Source organism: Asparagus officinalis, chromosome 2 (assembly GCF_001876935.1).
Source record: "Asparagus officinalis chromosome 2, Aspof.V1, whole genome shotgun sequence".
Classification (NCBI taxonomy): domain Eukaryota; kingdom Viridiplantae; phylum Streptophyta; class Magnoliopsida; order Asparagales; family Asparagaceae; genus Asparagus; species Asparagus officinalis.
Window position 1 is genome coordinate 3,721,421 of NC_033795.1, and position 19,843 is coordinate 3,741,263.

At 36.1% G+C, this 19,843-nt stretch overlaps 2 protein-coding genes across 4 annotated transcripts; both read right to left on the reverse strand.

Annotated features, from left to right (window-relative positions):
* LOC109829969 (probable ubiquitin-conjugating enzyme E2 C) lies at positions 707 to 5,744 on the reverse strand. The gene is made up of 6 exons (XM_020397080.1): positions 5,524 to 5,744; positions 5,410 to 5,437; positions 2,510 to 2,737; positions 2,370 to 2,433; positions 2,224 to 2,283; positions 707 to 1,079 (listed from the first exon to the last, which is right to left on the reverse strand). The coding sequence occupies exons 1-6, from the start codon at positions 5,631 to 5,633 to the stop codon at positions 1,021 to 1,023; spliced, it is 549 nt and encodes a 182-aa protein (XP_020252669.1). The 5' UTR covers positions 5,634 to 5,744; the 3' UTR covers positions 707 to 1,020.
* Positions 7,324 to 18,236, reverse strand: LOC109829970 (probable E3 ubiquitin-protein ligase HIP1). 3 transcript variants are annotated; one of them, XM_020397083.1, is made up of 8 exons: positions 13,008 to 13,531; positions 12,807 to 12,900; positions 9,804 to 9,931; positions 9,098 to 9,700; positions 8,652 to 9,013; positions 8,174 to 8,254; positions 7,946 to 8,092; positions 7,324 to 7,686 (listed from the first exon to the last, which is right to left on the reverse strand). In XM_020397083.1, exons 3-8 carry the CDS (start codon positions 9,898 to 9,900, stop codon positions 7,540 to 7,542), a joined length of 1,437 nt encoding a protein of 478 aa, XP_020252672.1. In that variant the 5' UTR covers positions 9,901 to 9,931; positions 12,807 to 12,900; positions 13,008 to 13,531; the 3' UTR covers positions 7,324 to 7,539. The 3 variants fall into 3 exon arrangements, with proteins under 3 accessions (XP_020252672.1, XP_020252670.1, XP_020252671.1); XM_020397081.1 differs by lacking the exons at positions 12,807 to 12,900; positions 13,008 to 13,531 and adding an exon at positions 18,037 to 18,236; XM_020397082.1 differs by having other exon boundaries at positions 12,807 to 13,531.

The window sequence follows — 19,843 nt, forward strand, 5'->3', positions numbered from 1 at the left end:
GTTACTATCCATCAATATGGTTTCTATCGGTCTAGGCGGTAATAACTGCGCCGCCTAGAAAAGATGCATGCGTCAAAATTCATGTAAACCATCAATATGGTTTCTATCGGTCTAGGTGGTAATAACTGCGCCGCCTAGAAAAGATGCATGCGTCAAAATTCATGTAAAGCCTGGTAGATTTCGCCCCGTGTGATTTTCTCCAGAGGACTCCCTACATGAATTTATTTTCCTTCTCCCCCGCTTGAGTGAGGACTTGAAGCACTCTCAAAGCGTCACATGATCCAAGAGAAGAATGGATGGTTAATAACTTGTGAAGCTTCACAGAGCTCAACCCTATGATGCGGTCCTGGGCTGGAGCTAGTCACAATCTCTCTCTTCTGCAGGGTACTTCACGCCGGTAATCAAGCGCATGAAACAATTGATTAACGTAACACACAATTAGCACGCAATGAGCTCAGCAGAAATATTAAGACAGTTAGCATTTGCATCATTTGTGGGAGGTAACTGACTGATTTTCCCAAGGAAAGGAAATAGGATGCCTCAAAGCCTACGCACTTGCTTCAGTTACTGCACAAGCACAACAACGCAAGACCCGATTACACCTAGAAGAAAATTCTCTCAAAGCATACAAAACCAATTCGGCACCGGACGGAGCGGCTACTAGTTTTCATACAAAGCCTCAAGGGCCGCATTCCAGATGTGTCAATGTTTGAAGTCTCGGTAGGAGTTTTCTTTGAATATTATACAGTCACACAGAAAACAACAGAAAAAGCTTATTGAGAACTTATTAACACCAGAATACACCAATTACAACTTCCGTTACATTTTTCTTTATATGTCCACTTTCTTTATATGTCCACGAGCCAACATTAATAGACTCGAGGGTCTGAGTAGCGTAACTATACCTCCAGATGCTGTGTCCATAGATTTACAGATGTTTAGGCAATTTATACTGCTGCGAGGTGGAAGAAATTACAACAAACTCAGAATTTTGTAGAATATAGAATTAGGGCATGAATTTCAGCTCTCCAGCGAGTCACCGCCATGCACGTACTGTTTATGAACCATCTTCTTATACTCTGCAAGGAAAAATTAACATTAGGAACAAATAAAGATTTCCACGGTCAACATCTCCCGCACACTAGAAGCAAGAGAATATAGTAAAAAAAATAAGGGTAAATTACAGAAAATCCACCTAAGATTTGCATGATTGCCAGAAAACCCTTTCTAAGATTTCAAGAATGACACTTCGACCCTTTTCGTTTTTCAATATCTACAAAATTGACTTGGAGACAAAACTGTGACATGGAATATGACAATTATATTTACTCCTATATAAACATATTTGACTAGAAAAACTGAAACTGGGTCACTTTTAAAACCTCAAGGGGAATTTCTGCTGTTCCCAAAAAAGTTTCAGGGATTATTTTTGTAATTTACCCAAAAAAACAACTGGCAACTAGTAATCATTATTCATTTACACTGAAGCTTTTATTTCCAATGGTAAGAAAGGTACAAGCAAGTGATAACAAACTCAAATTATGGATCACAACATTACTTAGTAGGCATGAGAATAGAGTGAATATTTTGCTTATTTAGTGTAGTCACCAACTCAAAATTCTGTTCGGAGCAACAAATACAGTCAAAATTTTGTTTGGAGTACAAATACCCATGTGAAATTGATGAGTCCAATCTACAAACTTAGTGAAAGGACATATCATGAAAATGCAGACCTTATGCAGTTGAAAACTGATGTGTTTGGCAAATAGAAAGTCGAAATAAAAAATTAACAGAACATACTTTAATTGAGAAAGTGCTCTTTACTTTCTATGTGCAAATCTTGTTTGGGGAATATAAAGTGAAAAGAGGGAAGTTGAGATGACAACTGATATGGAGTCCCACTTTTATTTCTGCCTGTTTGGTTGCCATGGTAGATGGTAGAATAGAAGTCAGATGGTGAGAAGAGAGAATAACAAATTAATTTCTCTTCCTCCATCCAATTTCTCAAAGTTTTGGAGAAAGTGAAAAGCGTTAAAATGTTGACAGGACGCTCCCCACTTTCCAATTATTTTCCAATCACTTTATGATTGCCAAACAGGAACAAAATAGAAAGTATTACTCACTTTTCAATATTTGATCATTTTTCATTTACTTTCCACTTTCCACACATAAAGATGAAGGCAAGACTTGCAAAAAGAAAAATATAAAAGTAAAGCAAACTACCTTCTTGGTTACTCCACAATGTGGCAGCATAGCTGTTAAGAGGACTGTCGACATTGGGCTCTGCATCAAATAACTCAACATTAGATTCTGCTGAAAAAAGGAAATGAACTTGCACTCACCAGATGATGTCGAGAGAGCAAACTCACCTCCTAATAAGCTTTGAATGGACAAAAGGATCGTTCTGCAATCGTAAGCTGAGGACCACATATCCTGTAGCAGAATAAACACAGATATGCATCAAGTTTTCCTCCAGAAACAAATATTATTCAATCAGCCTGCTGATTACCTGAAGAATATCAAGACAAATGTTGCCATATTGATCAACATTGGGATGAAAACAGGGGGTCTCAAACTTAACTTGGGGAGGCTTGAACGGGTAGTCCAAAGGAAAGCGTAGAGAGAGTTTATAAGATAAACCATCATATGGAGTTCCTATGCCCCCAACAATAGTGCCTATCCAAGAGAAAATGTTTTCGCCCTCAGGAAAGGCCGATACTCCTTGGTTTGCACTCATCTAGGGTAGAAAGAATAACACTATGTTTATCATAAATGTTTGTGTAGAGAGAGCAAGAATGAACATTGAATGAAGTAAATTACCGGAAGAGGAAAAGAACATAGTAATATAAAAAAACATCAGTAAGGTAGACAGCTGGTATGCAACCTTATATCAAATCTTCTGAAGTGTCCAGAGTCATTATAAATGACAAACTACAGTGGGTAGAAAGTTATCTGATATTAGAACTCACAATTGAATGTATTCATGATATTGTTGATTCTACAAAAAAACTGTTAATCATTATATCAAAAACTTGCACGATAACTCAATATTTCGGAAAAGAAAGGCTTACTAGATATGTTACCTATCTGAGTAATTAAGTAACTGCGCTTGGGCAATAACCAAATCCAGACAGTAATTGTTGCATTCTGATAAAGTATGCATTCTTAAGATCCACGAATATCATGATATATGTTGTCGGTCTTCACATTCGATATGGATATTAGGTATCAGCCTTAAAATTCATATGTGGATGTAATAACATCGCTTTGTCAAAATTGTTAGTTATGCAACTTTGGGATATACTGGGAGTCTACCGAGATTGAGCTTAAAGATTATGTGCTACCCAGTTAGAAGCTGAATAGCTTAACATCTTATCTCTGGCTGATTGGATATCTTTTGGAATACCCTGCATACCAACTCTAGAGTTTTTACAAAATTACTAATGCAGGAAAACAATAAGTTAAAATACACACTTGCAAGTGTGGTTAAAATATGTGAAGAGCTTTGTAGACAAATACCACTATTATACCAAGGAATTTAACTTGTCAATTTGATTCAGCCACAGCCAAAGAGTACCACTGGTGTCGGTGACAAAACTAGCAAAAATTGATATAGGCTCAATGGCTCACGTTTTCTCGGTATTAATACTGACACCAACAGTACCTCATTGAATTTTTCAAGTAACAAGAAATAACAGAAGATTTTAGAAATAGACACTTTCTGGACTGCTGGCAGGATCTGGGAATCTCAATGTATTATCTTTTTAACCCTGTTCTGAGACTAAACTTCATCATAATTTTATTTATAGTATTCTCAACAAATTTGATTTGTTCATCAGTCATCACATTCCTCATTCCCTCTCCACTAAGCACTGTTTATAAATGATCTCAGGTGGTTCCTAGTGAAAGAAAAGGTTAGCCAGAAATTTTGCCTAAATATAATAGAATGACAATAAACTTACCTCTTTCTGTATTATGTCTTCCAAAATAGCAGAGAAGTGAAATAAATTATCTACATACCATTGTTGGAAGAAAAAAGAACCCGTTACACAACTTGCTATGTAACCTAACAAGCCTTAATTGTTATGCAACCTTATGAAATAACTCGAACACATCATAACTCTATGTCATGACAACATAATATGCATTATTTCAATATAACTCACATTATTTCAATATAATTTGCCTTATTTCAATACAACTTGCGTTATTTCAATATGAGTTCTAGAGACTTGAGAATATATTCTTTCCTAAAACTCGAAGTAGTTAAGTAATTACTTTTGAATTCTTTGTTAAGCCTTCATCTCTTGTTTTGGTGACATTATTATGTGATTGTGAAATTATGAATATGACTAATAAAACGAATGTAATTATGAATGAGCCATAAATTTATTATTATATACTTGAGCATTCGATTGTGATACTTCCTAGTAAATCTATATAGCTTGTGTTAATTTAAGAATTTTTATAATGATATTTTGTTCCTAATTCTCAGAATTATTATTAACATCGTTTATATTTTTTAAACTAAACAGTAAGAATTATTATTAACATCTTTTATATTTTGTTCCTAATTGTGAAGTTATGTTTGAAAATTTTGATGATTCTAATTACTAAAGTCATTAGTCATTATGAATAGTTTATATTATAAAATATGTAAATAATTTATAAACAAAATAACCTACGTGTGTTAGGTTTTTTTGCAATTTTTTCTTTAACCCTTAACACGAGGTAGAGCGTTACATTATGCGTTATCGTTATTTTCAAGATTGCTACATACATTAGAAGCCCTTTCTTCTAATTTCATACGCTACTGTATGCAGCATGCATGTGCATGTGTGATCTGAGGGAATTTGTAGAGGCGTCTACTTTGCTACATGTATCTAATTTCCGACCACCCCCTTAACAGTAACCAACAATCTTCATGTGTTCAGTTCCCCCATCCCATGAACTTACTTGAGAACAATGGAAATTTTAATCGCAGAAATGTAACAAAATGTTGTGATATGAAAGAAAAAAAATTTGATACCGTCAGACTGACAGCATGATTTTTAATCATGAAGATGCAGCAAATCCAACAGACATATTTACCTCACCAAACAGCCAGCACGAAATATTCTCCAAATCACACAGAAACCCACAGCTAAACGTTGAATTTGATCTAACACTATGAACCATCTTAGGTCTCTAATGTTCCAAGAAAATCAAATTTAATTCAATAATAAACAGCCACAATTGCACCCAATACACAAATAACTGCATCCAAAATAGAAAATGAAACGCAGAGCTGAATCATAGAGACTAATTTTGCAAAACTAGAAAACCCTAATTTTACCATCAACCATTTTCTACATCCAACTCTAAATCAATGACAAGTTCATCAATTCAGATCAAGAACCAGAAACGCACCATAAGCGACATCAGCTCCTTCTGGAGCCTGCAGGAACACAAACAGACATAAAGTAACGATCTTTACCACAAAAAGCAAAAGAATTGGGGTTTCTGATTTGAAAAAGACGAGACCTTTGGGAGACGGAAGAGGAGTCGACGGGATTGGGCGGAGGCCTCGGCTGCTTCGACGACGGCGCCGGCGACGGCGGTGGCGACGCGTTGTCGACGTTGCGAACCTCCATGATCGATCGATCGATCGAACGAACGAGCGAATGAAAAATTCCCCCAAATTCGCTCTCTGTCCCTCTCTCGCTCTCTAGAAAACTTTCTTTCTCTTACTTAATAATAATAATGATGGAAGACTGTATTTCTACGCTAATTTTTATTTATTTATTTTATTTATAGTTTAATCATGTGAATTTGACGAGTGAGGCGTAACCACCGGTCGGTCAATTTAATATGTGTTTTCTCCCCCATGTTAGTCCATTACCATTTTTATATTTCTGAATTGGTCCATCAAATCATAGAAACTCCTATTAGCTGTTTTACATTTTTAATTAGATGGTTACAGATATTTATATTTGCTGAATTGAACACGAATATATCTTCAATTAGAACATTGCGCCTTTTACATCTTATTACTAAAATTAAGGGACTAAGAGTGAGATACATATAACTAATAAGGATTTTAATGCAAAGTGGAGGGTAGAGGTTTTGGAAATTAGTGGCGTTGGTGGGGCTCAATGATTCTCACTACCATACGTTTTATTATAAATTTTGTTTATCAAAAGTCTTATCCTTTTGGACTTTCGGTCTTCTTTCATTTATGTCTGTTTTTTTGTTTTTTTATATGTCTCTTCTAGTCATTTTAGGCATACACGTTGATTTCTTATCCTTTTTAATTAAATTGTTTATTAGAAAAAAAAAGGAAACGAAAATATGTCCACAAGCTTCTCAATTTGCTTTTACAATTTTATACATAACCAGTTTTTTCTGTTGAAAGACGCATTCTTTTACAGTGTGTTTGGGAGATGATTTAGGGAAGGAAAGGAAGGGGAAAAGGGAAAAGTTCTCCTTACTTCCCTTCCCTAATTTGGGATGTAAGATTTTGGCTCAAATTACCCCAATTCTCCTCCTCTACCCTCCTAAATAGAACTCCAAAACAATGTTAAAATTAGATTTCTTTTCCCCTCCCACTCTCTACCCTCCATCCAAACAGAGATTTAGCTTTGGACTATATCAGAAGTGAGGTAAGTTTACATTATTCTTAATTTTTGACTTTTATAGAAGAGTGGTGATAGGGGCACACCCCCAACCACACCCTCCACCACACCTCCTCTCCCTCTATAGTGCATTGGGCCCCACATCAAATTTTTAAAAAAAATTTGATGTGGGGTCCAATGCACTATAGAGGGAGAGGAGGTGTGGTGGAGGGTGTGGTTGGGGGTGTGCCCCTAACATTTCTATTTATAGAAAGGTCAATGGGTGCAAAAACTCTTTGAAATCCTCATCTAAATACTAATCCTACGCCTAGAAAATGTCCGCTGAAAGTTACCAAATGCCTGCACAAAGCAAGCCACATCGTCACAGAAATTACCATAATTTCACGGACGAATAAAATAAAAGACGCCCTGATGGCCACACACTCTTAGCATGAGAACATTGCTCCCTGAACCTTTCTATCTTGTCAAAATGCAAATCAACATCTTTTGCGTCCAAAAAACATCTTTTGCAATTAACCAAACACTGGATTTGAGCAAAAAAATACATTCCCCTCGATAAAATTCCAGATATGGAAACAGATCTGCGACCAGTTTCACACGAGAACAGTTACATGCATCAGTTCCTGCACGCAAAATTCCTACATCTGTCGATCGAACGATCCCTTATAAATCTATAAAATGCCATGTAACTCAGCTCTCAGGCGCAACAGAAAAAATATAATGCCTTTTAAGTCTGACTTCATCAAGATATAAACTGTACACTTGTACACAACCCAGAAGTATCCGAGGGCAAAATAAAAAAGAAAACAATTCAGCGTTTAAATTTACACCATGAAATGGGTCTGCGCTTAAACATCCTATTTACAAATTAGCACAGTATTTCTTTTTTTTCTGAAAAAGAAACAATTAGTTAGCGAGAGACAGTTTATTTCTCCTCTGAATTATCAGGTAAAGCTGAGGCCTTGCATATTGGGCAAGCATTCTTGATCGACAACCATGTCTTGATGCAGTTTGAATGGAAATCATGCCCACACGCAAGTTTCCCTATATTCTCCGAGTATTTGTACACTTCCTGCCACAGCATACTAAATGTTAGGTCAATAGAACCAAAGAGGTCCTCATAAAAAAATCATACTGAAATATAGGGGACGAAAACACCTGAAATAGCACGAAACATAATAACTCTTATCACTATCGGTTATTACTGCACACTGTCTACTGGTGCAGTCTGCACATCAAGATTCGTGCTAGGCCAGATCACAATCCTCTATTTTTCTTATGATTTCTGTAGGGGGCTAGAGTATTTTTTTTTCCTGAGTTATGAGCTTTACCAAGCATATTATGCAGTTTTTCTCTTCTTTCTCATACTGAATTTGATTCGACGAACAATGTGCTGTCTCCACTAAACACTTTGGGATGGTGTCTCCAGATAAACCTGTGTTAACATTACCAATTCTCTCTTCCAAAGCTAGCAGTTCCTGCACCAGCCAAATAATATTAGGCAAGTTGACAAGTAACCGAGATTCTTCTTGGCAGAGAAAGAAAGGGAAGTATATTACCTCATAGCTCATGTTATCAATGTCTAGTCTCATGTCACGATGCTGATCAAACAAATTCCTCGAATCATAGATAGCCCTACCCTGCAAAATAAGTGTGCACTACTATCAACCTCTGGCAGCACTAAAATTATGAATATCTTAGCATTCATCCTCCCAAGTATGCATCCTTCCAAAGTTGTTAATTCTTGTGATTATTGTTCATGTAAATGCGGAAAATTTGATGTGTACCCTGCAGTCAAGGTTTCAAGACACATGTTCTTTTTAATGAAAGGGGCAACTTAGTTTTAAGAAGGTTATGTAATCGCTCAACTCCCAACAGTCCACCTAGTTATGCTGCCTAGCAGCCTAGTTAAGTGAGAACTATAAAGATATATTTATAAGGCATACAAGCAAAAAATAAAAACCTCACAACATCTGACATAGCATAATGCAAACTAAGCTTCTACTTTAATTTTAATATTAAGAAAAGAGATCTTACTTCAGATATCCATCCACTGTGGGAATTATTTCCATATGAGAATTGCTGGAATCTGTCATAGAGACCCCTTGACCTTCCGTTTCTCTCGCTGCTCCTGCCTGTGATAGACACTGGTCTCAACTGTCTTGGAGGAGGAACAGCTTCAATTCCTGGTCTCCTGCCGTCAGCTAAAGGGGCGGTAAAGCCCACAGATTGATGAGTTGAAGTTGTAGGATGTGGTCTTTGATCATAGCTACTGTGGCCAAAGTAAGGACCATTGAGATTTGGCAATGGAGGAGTAGAGATTCTACTATGAAGAAGATTATGGTGGTATCCCCCATCAATTTCCATACTCGTGTTGCTACTATTGAAGTTGCCAGCTCCTGCAATTTGTTACAGGATCTAGTTATGACAAAAAATAAAAGACAACAAGAGACCACAATCAATTTTGTAGAGATCCTACAGACCTGAAGGAGGGATATTTCCGTTGTAAGCCAGAGGAGGAGGATGACCCCATTGACCAGAGAAATTAGATGCTGGATGAAGATTATGAGGAAGGTTGCTTTGTTGATAGGGTACAGCTTGGTTGATTCCAAAATGAAGAGCAGCACTCTGTCGACTTCTGACATTTCTATGAGACCCTTCGACGGTTAACCGATTGTCGTTCCCATAACTTGGGGGCATGCTATTAGGATCCCATGCCCAATATTGAGGACCTGATGTAGGGTTACCTTGTGAATTTACAGCACAATGGTAATTGTAGTTGTTCCCTCTACCATAGGCCATTGATATTGCTGGGTTTTTCCTTTTAAAATGTGCCCTTTCAAAGTCCATCTGAGAATTAATTGAAAATTCATTATAGCAAGAAGGCCCACCCTGGATGTAATTTGATGGGATTGGATTAGAGCTGCTTGCAGATGAAGGATGTGGAAAGGGATTATGTAAAGCTCCTAGATTAGCTCCCATATTATGATTTGGGATCTCGAAACTGAAGTTTGTTGATGAATGATTGTTGGATCTCAGTGTAATGTCAAAATAAGGCACAGTATGCACTCCAATTGCTGTAGTACCTGAAGAAAGCAAGAACCAATTAGTCTCCGCAATTAAGTGAATTTTCCTATTGTTTATTATACGAGATTCATACAGACAAGGTAGATAAAGACGGAGCAATACCCTGTTGTACATGAGGATCAGGGTATGGATGATTCCAGATATCTGCACAGTCCATATCGGAAGTTTGAGGTGGGAAAATCATTTGTCTGTGACCCATAGAAGACCTCCTTATAGAAACAGCATAAAATCTGCAAAGGAACTAAAAAGTTGAGGCGCTGTTTAAAAACTAACACGAGCAAGACGTATCATCTTGAATCACCACTCGCTAGATTAAGAAGTTCCTGGTTTTTAGTCTAAGCAAACTTGAAAACTTATCTAACATCATAATTACTTTTTGACCTATCAAAATGTACAAGGATATAAGCAATATTGTCATAATCAGGATATATCATAAATCTCTCACAGGATCAACAGATCTGATGGAATCATGGATCTCATCAGGCATCATAAGATACTTTTCTGCTGTGAAAGTAAGTGGTTTCATAGGCAATTTACAAAAAGAAACATGCATCATAAATAGAACTACTAACCCATCCATTCATACGAGGAGTGTTGTTCTCGCAAGTTTATCTATTTCATTAATAATGAGAAATTAAGGACTTTAAGATGATAAGGGCACAACTCTGTACTGAGATGGCTGGCAGTGGCAGCACTAGCTTCATGAGTTAAGTCGCAATTTAAGCCAAGACCTCATGTTATCTTGAAAATCCTTAGATCTATTCTATGCCAGTTCACAATTTGGGTAATGTATTAATTAAATTCCCTGTTGCGTGTAGAAATAGTTCAAATAATAACACATAATATGAAAAAATTTAGATGCGATATAAATCAACTTGTCCAGAGCAAGCAGTTTATCATTAAGACAACCAAAATCTTTGAAATAAGAAAGGGCAAAACTGGTTTGATGCAGATACGCCAAAGACAAGTTATCTCCATTCATATAAATATTTTTACAAATATTTAGATAGTTTCACAGAGGCAGAGACAATTGGAAATAGCCTAAGATTACAGCCAATTTCAGTACCATTTCCAGAGCATGCATGTATGTATCAGGTAATGTTCGTCTAAGGGCGGAAAAAACTGACATGATATCTTCCGGCAGCCTGCAGCACCCAAATGTCTAATCTAATTGGCATTTCATATTCATCAACTCCAGAAAAAATAACTTCCCTGCTCATATGAGAAATTAGTGAACTACAGTGGAGGTTACGGTATCGATTGCCAGGTTTAGTAGGTGCCAAAAACAATCTTCAGACTCGATTATAGCATTGGAAATGGAAAATATCCAAAGTTATGTTCAGTTTCAAATGCATAATTTAGCGTAAAGGAAAAACTTTATTTGGAAAGAAATTAAGAAGTACCCCTCATTCTCCATCAGTATTAACAGTTAATCACTTTACCTACCCAGACAATGGGAACTGATGAAAGATGGCTTCCACGATTGCTTTTTTAATAAAGAGGTAAGTCAAAACATTTTTCACTTGCCTTAAAAAATCCACAGACAATCAGGTGCTTGAAACTCCATGTAATTGTTCTATAGTAACTTGCTTAGGATTTGCTAACCTTGCTAAAATACCAAACTTGTTAACCGAGTTGACATACGAACAGGTGTCATCCCTTGTATTCATTAAGGCAAGGTGAGGAAATGAAAATATTGCAAATAACTCAAACTAGCATACGGATAGTCACTAGCTCTATATCCTTGCCGTTTTCAATGAGAATAAGAAAATGAAAATCCCAGAAACTGGTATATAAGGCCTTCAACATATAAAATGCTGCAAGAAAATTGGTAAATACATTTATTATAAAATGATACAATGTCACAGAAATTTTCATGATGTGAGGTTTGCAGCAATCATTTCATGCAGAATTTGAAACTTAGCTTGCAATATTCAATAATCTTAAAAGGAGTTGGACAACTCTGACAATTAGCAGAAGTCCAAAAGAGGAAACTACTCGGCGAATATCACCCACAGAAAATAGAAAAAAAAAACAAGTATAATAAGTGGAGTACAAGCTTAATCAGATCCAAGATGGCCTGGGTATTCAGCTCTAGAACTTGGAAACATGAAAACTTTGGTTTAGATAGCTTTCCTTCAAGTGATAATTCAACTCCTTTTCCTCTTTGCTGCTCATCCTTAAAAAGTGTTGGTCTTTATATGTTATAGTATAGTAGAATTTAAACTGTTAGTATAAAGCTCCGTGATCTGTGATCATTCTGCAACATGTCAATATAACAAACATAAGAAAATGTTTTTTTCTTAGTCCAGGGTTCAAGGTGACCCATTATCATGGTATTCACTAATGGTGAAAAAACCAAGCAACCATCAATGACTCAACATAGTTGTGAGATCCATCAAATAATTAGACAAAAAAAGGAAGAATTTGAATTAAAATGAAGGCTAGACATATGTCCAAGAAGATGTTATCCAGCACGCTCGTCAAGTGTGGTGCTTTTAGCATTTACAAAAAATTCTATCTGAATTTTTCTTTCTTTTAGGAACTTATAGTCTAATTGTTGTAAAAAGTAACAACAACCGAAATAATATGAAAAGAAACCAAAGGTCAATAATAAATCGTGAGACTGTAAGTAATAGGGATGCCTATTTTCAATTTTTTCTATGATCCTTTCCTCAAAGGAAAATGCTTACCAATGGACTACCCATGGTTAACTTACACAATTTTCTGAGATTAATTTATAAATTCACTGCTCTTCAAACGCCAAGCTATTTTCAGTTAACAGGACTTTTTTCAAGCAAATTCTAATAGAAAAACAGATATGCCATAGAAAACAACATATCTTTCTCCCGTAAACCCAATTCTCTCATGTCAATTATCATATTGCAACTTCATGTTAAGACTCTTGAAGTCAATTCTACATCTTCTGTTGTGCTCCCACAACTCTTCCACTGACCTCAAAAAAGTTTAACCACTAGCCTATAGGATACTCAATAATTAAAACCTTGAAATATAACTAGATCGGCTACAGAGACCCATTTCATAGCAAATGATCGCCTTCTTTAGCCAGAAATTTCTATTACAAATATTGTCACTGCAATTTACCTCTTCAATTGGACTGGCAAGTGACAATGATAAACTTATTAATGAAGCATAATCACCCATTATAAGTATTCAAATTTTTTTGGTGCAGACCCTTCTGCAAAGACAAGAAAGAAAACTATGATTAAAATGTGTACAACAACTTTAAGTTTGGGAAGTTTCCAACTACATCTTGCAGTGGACACCAAGTGGTTGATATTATACCTCCAGGACCAGAACTTCTTGTTTCAGAAGGCGAATGCATCATGCTGATAATGCTAAATGTGTTATTGTCTCATGTGGACATAACTGGTCATTTCTGTGAACATTACAACTGATTTGCAAATCCAAACTGGCCATTTCTATGAACATCACAACTTTTGTGCAAATCCAAAAGTAGCCTCATTCCTCCGTTTAAACTCACCCATGTAAGATGACTACAAGATACATGCTGCACAATTTGAAGAGAACTCCATACTAGAAGGGAAGCAGGTTTTTTTAACAAATGAACTGGAGTAAACTAATCCAAGTCCTTAAACCAGGAACCCAAAGGACCAACATCCAAATCTGTGAACATGCAATGTAGGATCATTTGCAGATATATGTCATAAATTGGGAAATATAGATATGTCGACCACCCACCACTTAGCCATTAATCATTAGAACACTTCTTTATAATTCTCCAACACAAGGATTGTGAATAGGATTTCTCTAGGACAAATATTTACAATCTTGCATGTGGAACTGCCAAGAAATAGTAGAGCAGAATGGAGCTAGATCAAGCCCACACATATATCTTGAGTAATGATACTACATTTAACATATACTCGGCGTAAGTATTTAACTGTTTGAATCAGATCATATCACATCACAATAACTATCTCTATTTAACTGTTGTAAATGATTTTATTCTAGGCTTCACATCCGATATGTCCAGACTATTCTTAAATGCAGAACAAAAAACAAAAGAGTTATGGACACACACTCTAGACAATTCCCTGCATGGCTGAAGGGTGAAGTAAGATTTATTTACATTTCTGATTCGTATATCAAATATGTGCCTGCCAACAGATATTTAAACTATTTGTTTCTTTTCTTAAAGGTTGACCGACGTATTACGAATGGGGTTAACCTGCCTGAGAAAATATGTTTATATGCCAGAGGTCCTTCTAACGTGGTTAAGCGTTATGGAGGCTACTGTATCAACGGCTTTAGGTTTAACACCATCGGTTTCGAAGAGAGACGACAAACGCAAAATAGCGGTGTGTTCTGCTCCTTCTCGCAACTGTCATACGCTAGTTCAAAAGATCTAAATCCGATACAAGGTGAAATCTATTACTACGGTCAGGTAGAAGACATTGTGGAGATTTTCTATGGGATTAATAATAAAGTCAGACATGTGATGTTTAAGGTTCGTTGGTGTGAGCTGAAAAAGGTGAAGGATGACTACGGTTACACACTCGTTAATCTTAACAAGGAAATATATCAGACTGAAAAGTACATGTTAGCTACTCACGCCAGGCAATGCTTTTATGTCAAAGATATAATGAAAAATAACGAATGGGTTGTCCTTAAGAATCCGCCTAGATCCTACATTTATGAAGCCGTGTCTGACGAAGATCACGAAGATGTTATCTTGGCCGACGAAACAGTTGCTAAGTTTTCCTAATGTAGGATCATTTGCAGATATATGTCATAAATTGGGAAATATAGATATGTCGACCACCCACCACTTAGCCATTAATCATTAGAACACTTCTTTATAATTCTCCAACACAAGGATTGTGAATAGGATTTCTCTAGGACAAATATTTACAATCTTGCATGTGGAACTGCCAAGAAATAGTAGAGGAACCATTTTGATTTTTTTTTTCCATTCACCAACTCCATATTTCAATTCTCTAATTTCAGTGCCCAGTATAAGAGGAAAACAATATGATGCTTAAATATTAAGTCCAAGCCACGTACAGAGATCAGTAATCAGATCATCCATCCAGCTCAAATAGAGATGCTAACAATGCAAATTTAGCATTCATGGGAACAGCCCACTTCGCAAAAGAAAAGGAATAAAGTCCTCGCATCCAGTTACCAGCCTGAGCTCATCCTATATTCTATGTCACAGAAAACCAGAAAAGTACTCAATCCTCCAGAGGCTTCATGTATCATGGATCCCATGGAAGCATCACTAGTTCCAAATATGGCATAGAACTTTGTCATGGAGGTGAAGGTATCCCAACAAATGGTCTGGGAAGGAAGTCTTTCAGGGAGAAAAGGTAAACTTCAGATGGGAAAGGAATTTATTTGACAAGAATGGTAGCAAATGGATAACTCAGAATATATCGATAGAGGATAGATATGACATAATACTAAGTTATCCCTAATCCTTTCTTATTATAAACACCCTTCAGTATGATTGAACAAACGAAGTGCCATTTTTGACACACCAATGGAGATCTCCAAAGTACGGCCTCAGATTTAAGGGGTATCATGGTGTGAGAGATAAGGGCCTGAAAACACCATGCTCCCCACACACAGCACATAGATGAAACAGTCATGACTCCAAAATCCTCCACTATAAAGTGCCTGCAATACCATTTCTTATTCAGATGAAAACTGCGTAAAATTCTACCCAAAAACCTGACCTTAGTAGAGGATTCCTATATTATGAAATTACGGGTAAAATGAATTTGTGTTTAAACTATGATGCAAAAAAGAGGACCCTTATAGTTAACTTCCTGTCGTATATAGCTTCCAAACTAATATAGGAAACCCAATCAGCTACGAAGATGGCTAACAGAGTGCTATCATTCAGTATATTATTAAGACCTACCATAATGAAAGGCATAATCTAAACTTCTACTACTGTAAATGAAGATAAGCTTGTCTTTGCAAAGAGTCCTACCTCATTAGTAAGGAGACGTGGTCATGGTCTAATAGAGAAAGGTAACAAAATCCATCAAATTGCCTTTCACCATACTCAAAAAGCTATTAACAGTTAATATGAATGGAAAATGTAAATTGACAATGTATTGCCCTCCATATTAGTCACAATAAATAAAGCTCTAATCGCTACGAGATTCAGTAGAATAGATTTTAAAAAAGTGGTGGTTTTTAGAAGACCTGCACAGAATGAGAAGCGTCAACCCCAGTTGCTGTCAAGAACATTGTCCACATCAGTTAGAATTAAGAGAAGAACACTGTATTCCCCCCACTCATCAGCACCGTATTCTTTTCACTTGTTTAATAGTTGCTCTAATAGTCAAACAAAGTTCATTGTAGTCACACCACCTACTTCTCAAAGAACTTAATCTTAAATGCTAGTATAGTAGCCAAATATAGCCCATTCTACCTGTCTGGGTTATCTAACAAGTAATAACAGAGGAAGATCCAAGGATGATTTTAAACGGTTTCTCTTTAAACCTCAGTCAATCGAAGAATGATTTGGGTGGGCATTACTGGATTCACAAGAAAATAACAAAATCCATCAAATGTCACTTCTCCCAGTTATGCATGAATACATTTCTCTTACCATCTCGAGCACCTAAAGCAATTAATTCTTCAAACCTTAACCAGAATGAATAAAAGATGGAGCAGGAAAATCTCATGCAGGATAAGCAAGTATATCTACTACACTGAATGTCAAACTAACCAAGAGTTCACTTTCACAAGGAAACAGAATTTTTAACATGAGCAGGTGTAGGATAATGAAAACAAACAACCACAAGAAAATGTAGGAAGTTTAAACAAGAGACTATCAGATTTATATATACTTCCTAGTCTAGATTCTTCTTAAAAGAAACTCAATACAAAAAATTGGGGATTTTATTTTATTTTTTTATTATTCTCAAACAAATTATTCTAAATAATCTTAAAACAAGGGTAATGGAAACAAATGTGAATAACACTGATACATACAAGGTTAACATAACAATGAATGTCCAGAGCTTAACAGAGAATGGCGTCGAGCCATGAAGATCGAGCCAAAATTTGTACCAAGACGAAGACTCAGGCAGAGCTGCTGATGTCTTGATGGAGTTGCTGTTTTCAGTGTTTTAGTTTTCTCTCTTTTGAGTTGGTTTTGTGAGAGCTTGATTGGTATGTGACGCTTGAGCTCTTAACTTCGTACATGGACAGATTTGTTCTCTATTTTCATTACTGGTAAATAAGAATCACTTACTTACCAAAACATAGCAATGAATGATTTTGCAGAAAACAATACCTGTACAGATTCATATGAATCATATCTATTTACATCTGCTTTCAAGATGCTTTTTTTTATCCCATAGAGTTCAGGGCAAAATTTATAGTTCTAGTTCAGAAACCAATCAAAGTTTCAAAACAAATGTTTTGAATGCATGATTTCATTATTTCTACCAATTCTGCAAGCTTTTCTGTTCTTCCTTCAGCACAAGTATCCAACAAATAATGTCTTAAAGCTTTTACCTCTTCTCTTCTACCTCTGCCAACTTATCACGAAAATCAAAGTGAATCTAACATTTCCGCAACAATAGCATCCAACGATCATAACTAGATGTTGGAAACAAAGAAGAAGTATATGATAGTAACCAACTTAAAAATTCTACTACCATTTGGATGATTGACAGAAAATTCCTATAACTTTTTAAAAGGGACCCTTTATCCCACACAATGGATACAAAGTTAACTTGGATGAAAAAGCTAATATGCAGGATATGACGAATATATATAAACATATTATGATTATATTCAGGATTGATGATTACATGACTAGAAATTGGGAGTGAAGGGTAAAGTCTCACTTTTATAACCTTAGGAGCGATTTTTCATCAATCATCTAAACCTTAGGGAGATTTTCTGTAGTTAACACGTAGAAAGATAGCCCTCTGCAAACATGAATGGAAAATTAGGGTTCATGTACCAACGCCAATAATTTGGACCCCAAAATTTTGGGGAAATAGCATCCACCATCAATCTCGACATAATTCCAATATATCCAAGTAAAGAAGGATCATTTCAATCAGAACAACAAAAAATATCCATAATCAGGCAAGATCCTCAACATCTCGCAAAATTACGACACCAAATGATCGCCCAAAAAACATACGATTACAAGCATATAGATCCAGCAAAGAACCGAACAACAATCCAAAACTCGATGACCGAAGCATCACCTGATGAGCATTTCTCATAATTTTTCACCAAATAAGAAGCTAAAATTTTCTATAGAGAACGATCGATAATAATTGATTAAAAGGAGGAATTGATCGTGGCTTACCTTGGGATCCGTGATTATCGAGAAAATCCGGCTCAAAAATCCTCGAAAATCTCTCCCAAAATCCGAGATCGTTGCCCTCTTAATATCTGAGAAATTTATGGTTTAGGGTTCGAAATTTGTTGGCACCAACAAAATCGGGGGAGGGTGGGGAGATTAAAACTACAAATATACAAAGCAACCGCTGTGTTTTATAGAGCGAAGGGGGGAAATGGTTAATTTTTTTTTAATTAAAAAATAGAAGGGAAAAAAAGAGCATGTTATTTTTGCTTTGGTTGGATGCGGGGCCCACAAATCATGAGCAGAAAACGCCACGTGTCAGAAATCTCAACGGCTGTGTTGTATTTTACCCGTTACCCGCGTGGACGAGATTCTGTTATTTTTGAAGGATATATGTTGTCACCAGGGTGAGGATAAGTACCATAGGGGATCATCAACGGAAGGTCAATATCAATGTTTTTATTTTTTTATTTTATTTTTTTTCTTTAAAAGAAGATAAATATCAATGTTAAATCAGTATAATTAGTATATTAGCCCAATTAAATCAGTAAAACAACTGTAAGTTGTTAAAATATGAGTGCCATTCAACAGCTGAAGCCTGATAATAACATGTATTATGATGTTACCTTTTTTATCTATGATGATTTTTTTTTCCGTGCTTGCCGTGCTTAACCAGATTTTTTTTTGAAGGATTTTTTATAGCTAATTATGGCATCGTAACAGTCGGTTGGTTGTACTGTAACGTAGGGAGATTGCTTTTTAATCTTGGGTAATTCCTTTTTACATGTGTTTGCTTTTGTTTCTCATATATTCTCCCATATTAGTTTTTTTTTTCTTTTCTGTAAATAATATTTCCCCGGGCTGTGCTATTTGACTCGCGGGTTGGGCAACTCGCGCCAACCTCGCAGACACAAGAGGATTTTCTATAATTCATTATGAGTTAGATAGCTATAACTAGAATTAGTTACATATCGATACAACTTGGGCCCACCCCCTACTCAGTGACTGCAAGTTGGGCGCGAGTTGCCCAACTTGTGAGTCAAATAGCATTTTTGTACCCCCGGCCGTCACGGTCGCGTAAATTTACATCTAAAGAAAAAAGCGAAAAAATTAACGTAGAGAGAGAGAATTTGATGTCAAGAGAAATCTACCGTAGATTATCAAAAGAGACCAAGATGTGCTTAAGTGGATTTTAGAAGCAAGTTCGTGTTACATAATAATCAATAGAATGTAGACCAAGACCCTCAGAAAGCATTTATTTAGCTTATAACTCGCACGCCTCAACACACGAAGATCATGTTCCTCGCGATGATATCTCGATATTGAACAAGGCATAGCGTGAATATTGAAGAATTTGTCTAGATTCACCCAAATAAAATAGGTTTTGGAACAAGACTTCCACAAACAATATAGAAAACTATTATCAAAGGCTTTTTTTTTAAAAAAAATTCTCTAAGGTTAGGTAATCTAGATATCTTTATTCAATCCTACTACAGAATAGCATTTTATCCATTATGTTGTTTTAAGATGGGAGAAATTTTCAATATAGTCTCACTACCACATTTTATCACAAAAATGGAGCCCATCTCCTTTTTATTAGCGAAATCAACCCAGTTTCTGTCACATCAGCCTTGCGACTAAAAACTAGGTTGATTTCTAAAAAAACGCGTTGCTTAATTAGTTGGAGTTCACAACCCCGATTAATTAGTACGTGCTCGAGACCCCGATTCAAGTCTCTGCAAAATATTGGCAGGGTTGTCAAACCCGACCAAAATTGTTTGGTTTGACAACCCCGACAATTTTTTGTGTG